We start from the raw sequence: 11,187 nt of genomic DNA on the forward strand, positions 1-11,187 counted from the left end.
CTGGGTAATACTAGGTGAGATGACTGTACAGCGATGCCATGAATGGGTCTGGGTAGTGCTGGGTAATACTAGGTAAGGAGATGACTACCATACAGTGATGCCATGAATGGGTCTGGGTAGTGCTGGGTAATACTAGGTGATGAGATGACTACCATACAGCGATGCCAGGAACGGGTCTGGGTAATGCTGGGTAATACTAGGTGAGATGACTGTACAGCGATGCCATGAATGGGTCTGGGTACTGCTGGGTAATACTAGGTGAGGAGATGACTGCCATACAGCGATGCCATGAATGGGTCTGGGTAATACTAGGTGAGGCGATGACTGCCATACAGCGATGCCAGGAACGGGTCTGGGTAATGCTGGGTAATACTAGGTGAGGAGATGACTTCCATACAGCGATGCCAGGAACGGGTCTGGGTAGTGCTGGGTAATACTAGGTGAGGAGATGACTGCCATACAGCGATGCCATGAATGGGTCTGGGTACTGCTGGGTAATACTAGGTGAGGAGATGACTGCCATACAGCGATGCCAGGAACGGGTCTGGGTAGTGCTGGGTAATACTAGGTGAGGAGATGACTGCCGTACAGCGATGCCAGGAACGGGTCTGCTACCTCCAGTCATATATCTGGAACAATGCAGTTTGCTATTTGATGAAAATGCCACTTTAGCTTCCTGCTGACAATCCAACAAAGGCAGAGACCACAGGGCACGACACCCGGACTCCTCAAAGGAACCAGTCCTTGTACAAAGCCAGAAAACACGCACTGCGCTTTCATTTGAATTCATCTAAAGGAAAAGGAAATCAGAAGCTTCAGTTCTCTTCTTCTAAATATCACCGCTTGTCCAGGTCACTTCACTGCAGTATAACGTTCAGGTCGGCGGATTTCCGGCAATGCTCCTGGAAAATGTCAGCATGGGTCCCTATTGCTATAGAACTCCAGAAAACACATAAAAATCCCTCAACAAACAGCCGCCATTCGGGGGGCAAAACTTCAGCAGCAAAGGAGTGACAGTCAGGTGTCACCGGATATCAGTCACTCTGCTATGAGATGACAATACACCTTCCTCGGAACACACCGGCCTCTGTACACCTAACACTAACACTTATCAACAGCCTTCCTAAGGGTCTACAGAAAGGCAGAACGGCATTTAGAATGCCTCAAATCCAAGAGAATGCTGGGAAGAAAAAAATTAGATGTCTCTGAAACACTAGGGGGTCTATTTATAAGCCATTCGCAGAGTCAGTCACCCTGCGAATCTTTCTGAATGTTTATTCTGGGTGAATAGACGCAAAAACAAATGTTATATTTAGTTTTCAGGTCGAATGTGTGTAATGTAATACTGTGTTATGGCCACTAGATGGAGCTGAGGAGCACAGGAAACTGGTATTCATTTCCTCATCAGCTCCATCTAGTGGCCATAACACAGTATTACATTACATGTAATACTGAAAAGAAAACATATCTAAGAACATTCAATGCCTATTCACACAGAACAAACGCTCAGAAAGATTCACAGGGTGACTGGTCCTGTCCTGTAAATTGTTCATAAATAGACCCTTATGATGAACACTTCACTTTCTTAAAGGATTAGTATATTAATACTGCTACGCAAACCATTTTTTTCTATTTCAGTATCCGACCGGCTAGGATTTTCTAAAACTGCCAAAATATTCCAAAATTGCTTCCTTGAACCCCTCATCATAACACCCCCGGGGCTAAACGTTACACCACCTATGGGACACTCTCATTTTCTGCACATGTGATTGGCAGAATGCTTTTCCCAGTACTATTCCTTTACAACACCGTGACAGGTCATGTGACTATAGCAAGCAGACCCTCCCACTTGGCACACAGGAAGGACGAAGCGACTGAAACGCATGTGTCATTACCCACAGACAAGAAATGACGGGGGCATAGGCACCAAGTGATGGATTATTGTAACTAAATCATGGGAGTGAGGTAGTCAAATGATGGGGGTAGGGTAACCAAATGATGGGGTATGGTAACCAAATCATGGAGGAAGGGTTATCAAATGATGGAGGTATGGAATCCAAATGATGGTGGTATAGGAACCAATGAATGGTTGGATGGGAACAAAGCATGGGGGTATAGGAACCAAATGATTGGGGCATGCAACCCAAATGAAAGGGGTATGGGAACCAAATGATGGGCATATGGAAATCAAGTTATAGGGTTGGGTGTTGGAACTAAATGATGAGATTTTAAGAACCAAATAATGGGGGCATGGGAAACAAAGGATGGTGGTATGGGATCAAATGATAGGGGGATGGGAACCAAAGGATAGGGGTATGTGAACTGAATGATAGGGGTGCCGGAATGAAATGATGGGGGTTTAACAGACAAATGATGGGGATATCCTAACCAATTTATGAGGGAATGGGAAGCAAGGGATAGGGTTAAACCAAATTATAGGGGGCACAGAACATAAACAATGAGGGTTTGGCTATCAGATGATCGAGGCATAAAAACCATCATATATAAATCAGAGTAAATCCGAAATTTTAGCAGCATAATTATAACCGCAATGCAGTTTGTTTTTTCCGATCTTTAGAAATTGGCCCCAAATTATTCCATTTAGCGTTTTTCTCCAGATCTGTATGCTTCCCAAACACTTTATGTAAAGCAATAACAACAACCAAGATATTGGTGATGGTCAGACCTGACCCCTCCGTCATATGGAACGCCAGATAATCAGAAATAATATCGATTTATCTCTGTGTCATCCGTCTCAGTTCTCGGAACAGGAGCACCCTACGCATGCCGAGATAAGGAGGAGCGCAGTTCCTGCCTGTCCCGGCTGCAGACCGGATCCTCCCATCATGTCCTACCTACAGATAATCAGGAGCACCCTACGCATGCCGGGATAAGAGGGGCGCAGTTCCTGCCTGCCTCGGCTGCAGACCGGATCCTCTCCCCGTCCTCCCATCATGTCCTATCTATAGATAATAAGGAGCGCCCTACGCATGTCAGGATAATAGGGGCGCAGTTCCTGCCTGCCTCGGCTGCAGACCGGATCCTCTCCACGTCCTCTGATCATGTCCTACCTACAGATAATCACTAGCACCCTACGCATGCCGGGATAAAGAGGGGGGCAGTTCCTGCCTGCAGGCCAGATCCTCTCCCCATCCTCCCATCATGTCCTATCTATAGATAATCAGGAGCACCCTACGCATGCCGGGATAAGAGGGGCGCAGTTCCTCTCCCCGTCCTCCCATCATGTCCTACCTGCAGAGCTGTTTATAAATAAATAAATACAAATTCAGAGAATCCGAAGGAAAGAAATAAAAACACTAAAATGCACTATGATCACATCTGGCTGCAAAGAATGTTGCAGGTCAGGAGTTGCACATGACAGGTCCTCGCTGTCAATCATTTTACCCCATCAATCAGTCATTGCCATGCGTTCCGTTGTTATTCAGCCATGGCATGCGCCAAAATCCACACAGATCAATGCAGCAATTATTTGCAAAGATTGATATGAACATATCATCCAACATCCAAGCAACATTCTTTGCGTTTGAGAACCCCTATCAAGCCCCCCCCCCCCCCCCTCTTTTTTTGTTTTGTTGGCACGAATAGGGACAGCCTGAAGTTGCGAATTAGACTTTGCAGCTTGTCTAAATCCAAACTGATCTGGCCATCGATCACCGCCGAAGACACGAGTGGCCAATCCATGCCATGACATAACATACCAACCCCAGGGGATGTGCCCACTTATTTCACCAGCAGAGACAAGATCAGAGCTAAGAAAACTGCCTCCATGGAGAGCAGACACATAGTATGCGCCACAGTGTTAAATAGTCACCATTGTAAGAATGTACATATATATTTATATACGTTAAACCCTAGGGCCACAGTGTCCAGCACTCCCATCATGCCTTGCAGTGCCTATGCTGCACTTTGGTCCGAGGTGGAGGTGTGTCAGGTCCTTATTGCCACAGGGGATGAGTGGGATTGGCTCCGCAGGGGCGTGTAAGGATGAGAAGGCAGGGCGGTGGGCGGAGATCTCTCCTCTTACAATGAGATGCGACAGTCAACGCTATGTTCCTGTTTTTCAAGTCATCTGCTATAGGACCGCCTCCATGAAGCTGGTGTCCAGGTGCTGGATTAAGGCCCGGATAAAGGACATCTCCTTCCTGGTGTTCTCAAAGATGATACGGGGGTCATCCGACTGGCAGCGTAGACAGTTGGGCGCCATGACCATGGCCAGGTTACTGACGTCCATCTTCGTGATGGCCACGTTGGCCGGCTGTACAAATACCTGGAGGGGTGATGGACACAATAAAAGACTGTCACTCGCATTGGCAAAGCCTCAATATGTCTACAGCCTGCAACGAGCCTTAAGTACCAGTTTACTCAGACCAGTAAGGGCTGATTTCTGATTGGCTGCCATATTTCTTTCAGGAGTCATACACATTTGACAACCCTCGCCTGGTCTCTTCCCATGTCATCTCCTGTGGCTTCCCAGAGTCCCCTGGGGTCTCAGTCGGGCTGCTTGTAATACAGAAGATGAACATGAGTTTGTTAGGACGTACTGTACCTGCTCCTCGCAGAACAGGCCGCCCATCCCCCTGAGTACAGCTCACCTGGTAAAATACTTACCGTCCTCCTTTCTATGGGTGAGCCATTATATTGTAATGCGCTGCGCAAACTGTTGGCGTTATATAAATCCTGTATAATAATAATAATAACACTCCGCTGGATGGCTGGAGGCTGCTATGAGTATGGCTCACCCATAAGATAATATAGAGTCGCAGCTCGCAGTGAGAAGAGGACCTGATGGGGATGTTTAAGGCTGTTTGGGGCCGATGAGTGCCACACAGTGAAGTTCACTGCAACGAGGAGTAAGGTAAGCTGCACCCAGTGGGGAAGGGGGGTGTACCGGAAACCTGTACAGAGAGTGATGGCTGACCGGTTGTCATGCTAATCCCCTGGCTCCAACAATTTGTGAGTCACTGACCTGGCACAGGTATGGAGATCTGGATATCTGGCTTCACCTGATGCAAGTTTGTCAGGCGCCTCGAAAAATAATAAAGTCAGTGGTGGTCGAGCAGCTAGCAACATATTCACATCAGCGCTGGTCATTAAAGCCCATTTCTGACCTTTGTTTTTTTAAATACTCCCCCAGCTGTGGCTGAAATGCTCCCCTCCACTCCTGCAATAGCCTCTTTCTGCCACAAGATGTCCTCAGTCTTCTGGATTAAACAGAATCATTCTGCACAGAGGACTGAGGACATGCTGTGAGCGCAGGGAATCACTGAGCCACCCCCTTGAAGAGGGGATCACCATGGCATCCCACATTCACAATAATGCAGCGAGCTGCTCTGATGTTACGTTAGCATCGCTCTCTGCGTCATTATGTACCACCCACCAGCGGCAGAGGATTCAGATGGGACCCAGTGCATCATATAACCGGCCTGAAGACATCATGAAAAGGTAGGCAGAACAAAGAGGTGGGGAACGCAGGGTCTGGCAAGGCCTGGAGTGCTGAAGGTTACCACACGACTGCGTGGAAGGGATGGTACATATTAGGGATGCACCGATACCGGTATTTTGGTACCGAGTACAAGTACCGATAATTTTTTTCCGGTACTCGTCGATACCAATTACCGAGTAACGATAACACGTACCTGTAGAAAGCGGATGAGGTAGCACAGCACCATCTTGTTCAGTTTAGGAAGTGAATGGATGACATCGATGGCCGCTTCGGGGTTCTCGTAGTGAGTGATGCATTGTTTGTAGAACTCATGTGGGATGAGCGGCTCCTCCAGTTCCCGGTACCAGAGCTTCAATAAGGAGGCTGTAAGGGTGAGAACAGGACAGAGGTCACTCTGCATATAGAAACATGAGAGTGATGGCAAAAGAAGAGCAAGGTGATTATCGAGTCTGTGTCCATGTTTGTCCCAAGAACGTTAACATTCACTTACTGTTGCCTGACTCCCTACCTCTGCTGGACGTCTGCTCCCAACATCAACTATCCTTTTAATGAAATAATACTTTCTAAGGTGAGTTTAGAACTTTCCTCCTGCTAGTTTGAGGTCATGTTCCCGTGTTCTTCATATTAAAAGCAAATGCCCTCCTGAACCTTATTCATACCCTTCATGTATTTAGAGGTCTCAGTCATGTCCATCCTTTCCCTTCTTTCCTCCAGACTGTAGATACTAAGTTCCTGTAGTCTCTCCTGATATGTTTTATCTCTCAGAACCTTTCACCAATTTTGTTGCTCATCTCTGGACTCGTTCTATCTTATCAATGTCTTGTTGTAAGTGAGATCTCCAGAACTGCACACAATATTCTAAATGAGGACCTAAAGGACCTCCTGCTGGAGATCCCTCTAGTGATAAAAAAAGATCTATATAGAGGAATCAGGACCTCCTTCCTCCTGCTGGGGATCCCTCTAGTGATCATAAAGATCTATATAGAGGAATCAGGACCTCCTTCCTCCTGCTGGGGATCCCTCTAGTGATCATAAAGATCTATATAGAGGAATCAGGACCTCCTTCCTCCTGCTGGGGATCCCTCTAGTGATCATAAAGATCTATATAGAGGAATCAGGACCTCCTTCCTCCTGCTGGGGATCCCTCTAGTGATCATAAAGATCTATATAGAGGAATCAGGACCTCCTTCCTCCTGCTGGGGATCCCTCTAGTGATCATAAAGATCTATATAGAGGAATCAGGACCTCCTTCCTCCTGCTGGGGATCCCTCTAGTGATCATAAAGATCTATATAGAGGAATCAGGACCTCCTTCCTCCTGCTGGGGATCCCTCTAGTGATCATAAAGATCTATATAGAGGAATCAGGACCTCCTTCCTCCTGCTGGGGATCCCTCTAGTGATCATAAAGATCTATATAGAGGAATCAGGACCTCCTTCCTCCTGCTGGGGATCCCTCTAGTGATCATAAAGATCTATATAGAGGAATCAGGACCTCCTTCCTCCTGCTGGGGATCCCTCTAGTGATCATAAAGATCTATATAGAGGAATCAGGACCTCCTTCCTCCTGCTGGGGATCCCTCTAGTGATCATAAAGATCTATATAGAGGAATCAGGACCTCCTTCCTCCTGCTGGGGATCCCTCTAGTGATCATAAAGATCTATATAGAGGAATCAGGACCTCCTTCCTCCTGCTGGGGATCCCTCTAGTGATCATAAAGATCTATATAGAGGAATCAGGACCTCCTTCCTCCTGCTGGGGATCCCTCTAGTGATCATAAAGATCTATATAGAGGAATCAGGACCTCCTTCCTCCTGCTGGGGATCCCTCTAGTGATCATAAAGATCTATATAGAGGAATCAGGACCTCCTTCCTCCTGCTGGGGATCCCTCTAGTGATCATAAAGATCTATATAGAGGAATCAGGACCTCCTTCCTCCTGCTGGGGATCCCTCTAGTGATCATAAAGATCTATATAGAGGAATCAGGACCTCCTTCCTCCTGCTGGGGATCCCTCTAGTGATCATAAAGATCTATATAGAGGAATCAGGACCTCCTTCCTCCTGCTGGGGATCCCTCTAGTGATCATAAAGATCTATATAGAGGAATCAGGACCTCCTTCCTCCTGCTGGGGATCCCTCTAGTGATCATAAAGATCTATATAGAGGAATCAGGACCTCCTTCCTCCTGCTGGGGATCCCTCTAGTGATCATAAAGATCTATATAGAGGAATCAGGACCTCCTTCCTCCTGCTGGGGATCCCTCTAGTGATCATAAAGATCTATATAGAGGAATCAGGACCTCCTTCCTCCTGCTGGGGATCCCTCTAGTGATCATAAAGATCTATATAGAGGAATCAGGACCTCCTTCCTCCTGCTGGGGATCCCTCTAGTGATCATAAAGATCTATATAGAGGAATCAGGACCTCCTTCCTCCTGCTGGGGATCCCTCTAGTGATCATAAAGATCTATATAGAGGAATCAGGACCTCCTTCCTCCTGCTGGGGATCCCTCTAGTGATCATAAAGATCTATATAGAGGAATCAGGACCTCCTTCCTCCTGCTGGGGATCCCTCTAGTGATCATAAAGATCTATATAGAGGAATCAGGACCTCCTTCCTCCTGCTGGGGATCCCTCTAGTGATCATAAAGATCTATATAGAGGAATCAGGACCTCCTTCCTCCTGCTGGGGATCCCTCTAGTGATCATAAAGATCTATATAGAGGAATCAGGACCTCCTTCCTCCTGCTGGGGATCCCTCTAGTGATCATAAAGATCTATATAGAGGAATCAGGACCTCCTTCCTCCTGCTGGGGATCCCTCTAGTGATCATAAAGATCTATATAGAGGAATCAGGACCTCCTTCCTCCTGCTGGGGATCCCTCTAGTGATCATAAAGATCTATATAGAGGAATCAGGACCTCCTTCCTCCTGCTGGGGATCCCTCTAGTGATCATAAAGATCTATATAGAGGAATCAGGACCTCCTTCCTCCTGCTGGGGATCCCTCTAGTGATCATAAAGATCTATATAGAGGAATCAGGACCTCCTTCCTCCTGCTGGGGATCCCTCTAGTGATCATAAAGATCTATATAGAGGAATCAGGACCTCCTTCCTCCTGCTGGGGATCCCTCTAGTGATCATAAAGATCTATATAGAGGAATCAGGACCTCCTTCCTCCTGCTGGGGATCCCTCTAGTGATCATAAAGATCTATATAGAGGAATCAGGACCTCCTTCCTCCTGCTGGGGATCCCTCTAGTGATCATAAAGATCTATATAGAGGAATCAGGACCTCCTTCCTCCTGCTGGGGATCCCTCTAGTGATCATAAAGATCTATATAGAGGAATCAGGACCTCCTTCCTCCTGCTGGGGACCCCTCTAGTGATGCTTCCCTGAATTATTTTCTCTTTCCCCATTGCGAGGTCACATCGTTTGTTCATGTTGCAATAATCTGAAATAAATTATTTTCCTCTGTAGTTCTGGCCAACAGTGTCCATCCAATATTTTACTCTATCAGACAATTCTTCATCCTACATGTATTATTTTGCATTTAGAAACATTGAACTGCAGTTTTTGCTTTGACCAATTTTCCAGCAATGGCAAATCACGTTCCACGTTATATACAACCTCCAGGAATATCAATCTCACGGCACCCCTTCGTGTCATCAGCAGAAATAGAAATCTCATCTTATTATACAGTTATTTCAATGTGACCGGCAGCTCCTGGGGGCGTTACAGAAAGCTCTCCCCACACCCGTATATCTCTGTGTTATAACTCAGAGAGGTCAAGCAAAACAAATGACAAACGTACTCAACAATTCGTCACCAACTATACAGTGAGGTGCACACGAAATGGGCTTAAAACAGTAGACAGTAGAAAGGCATCATGGCACACTCACAAGTCAGCATGTAAAAAAACTTGTAGTGACTCATGGGGTTTCTCAGCTGCCATTGGGATGTGCGGGATCCCTTGTATGTTCCTGTGCCTTTAAGGAGGTCGGGCTTCCTCCTGACACACCTGCACCCAATTTGAAATCTTCTGCCCCCATGTGCTACAAGATGGAGACTCTCATAGTTTAGAGTTAGGACCGCACTATAAGAGGTGCCTTGGCGCGGCTGTGCGGCTTTCACATTTTCTGCAGAAGACGTGTATCCAAACCTCTGTTATTAACCTTAGCGGTGAGACGAGTTTTTTTACATGCTGGCTTGTGAGTGTCCCATGATGCCTTTCTACTGTATAACCCAGAGAGGGACACAAGGCAACACCCTATCATATTACTCTGGGGTCAGGGTTACAACCTTTTCTTCAAGCCAAACCCAAACACATGCTGTGCTACAATTTTTTTGGGGGGAGAATATATAGGAGAGAGTGTGAGGAGAGCCAGGAGAGAGTGAGGGAAGACAGCCAGGAGGGAGAGCAAGAAGAGACAGCCAGGAGAGAGAGAGGAAAAAAAAAAAACGTACGATCTGCCCATCTTGGACAGGCAGATCGTACTTGCGATCATCGCAAGCCGCGCCCCCCTGAGGGGCGGGCTTACGATAACTGTAATGAGGGGCGGGCTTACGATGACTGCAAACGGGCAGTGTGCGTGTGCGGCCCGTTCGGCAGTTGTCGAACCAGCAGGCCACTAACTCGCCGAGAATCGTACGATTCCCGGCGGGTTTTCTAGCATGCTGGTTCGACGGAAGACGCGCGACTGTACAGTAGAAACGGTCGCACGCCTTCCATACACTGCACGATTCTCGTACGATCGCGGGATTTCCTGCGATTCTCGTACGAGAATCGTGCAGTGTATGGTCACCTATACAATGCAAACGAGGACGACGCCCCCTTGTCAGGCATTAGATTCCAACAAACAATGAAGCTGCTGAAAATAGTATGGGCGTCATCAGTATTATGTCCAATGTCTCACAGGGAACTCTCAAAAATATATTATATTGCCAAAAGTATTGGGCCCCTCCCCCTCCACATCATTGGATTCAGGTGTTCCAATCCCCTCCATGGCCCCCGGTGTAAATTTAAACATAGAAAATCTATATGTTTGAAGATAACACAATCCAGTAGTGTGTGAATACTAATATTTGGTATTATAAGATGATTGCATTGTGTTTGTATGCTCTGTGCACTCCTCTGACTTCACCTTCCTTCCAGCAGAGTGCGGAGTAAATACCAATTCTGGCCTCCAGATGGCAGCGTTCACCGACATTCTCCCGGCCTGTTTCTGACTACAGCTGGTCAATCAGTGCAGGATTCCGCTCACACTCATCTGCTTCACTTCTCAATGTAGGCCGCATTCACACTACTAACAGCCGCATCGCGCCGCTCCCGGGAAAGGACAGGTGCTGCGTGTGATTGCAGTCTGTTCTTCTCTATGGGAGTACACGGCCATACGCTCACCTGAGCTGCACATCCGTGCAGGTGTCCATGCTCGAACGCAGACAGGATCCATCCATGCTGAGACAATGTCATCAGTCTGCTGCAGGCAGGAGGAAGCATTTCCTCAGTCTCCCCTCCCCCAGTGATCAGTCTGCTTCAGGCAGGAGGAAGCATTTCCTCAGTCTCCCCTCCCCCAGTGATCAGTCTGCTTCAGGCAGGAGGAAGCATTTCCTCAGTCTCCCCTCCCCCGGGGATCAGTCTGCTGCAAGCAGGAGGAAGCATTTCCTCAGTCTCCCCTCCCCCAGTGATCAGTCTGCTACAGGCAGGAGGAAGCATTTCCTCAGTC

At 47.3% G+C, this 11,187-nt stretch overlaps 1 protein-coding gene across 1 annotated transcript in view; it reads right to left on the reverse strand.

The window, feature by feature from the left end:
* Positions 1–4,093: 4,093 nt before the first annotated feature.
* The window catches only part of ARHGAP39 (Rho GTPase activating protein 39), a 122,074-nt gene continuing 114,980 nt past the window's right edge, over positions 4,094–11,187 (reverse strand). Inside the window, exons 8-9 of the mRNA XM_018571262.1 lie at positions 5,658–5,827; positions 4,094–4,288 (exon numbers count right to left, since the gene is read on the reverse strand). Of these exons, the coding sequence (XP_018426764.1) occupies positions 4,094–4,288; positions 5,658–5,827 (365 nt within the window). The remainder of the gene's footprint in view (positions 4,289–5,657; positions 5,828–11,187) is intronic.

This window comes from Nanorana parkeri, unplaced genomic scaffold (genome assembly GCF_000935625.1).
Source record: "Nanorana parkeri isolate BGI_ZX_2015 unplaced genomic scaffold, ASM93562v1 scaffold1717, whole genome shotgun sequence".
Taxonomy (NCBI): domain Eukaryota; kingdom Metazoa; phylum Chordata; class Amphibia; order Anura; family Dicroglossidae; genus Nanorana; species Nanorana parkeri.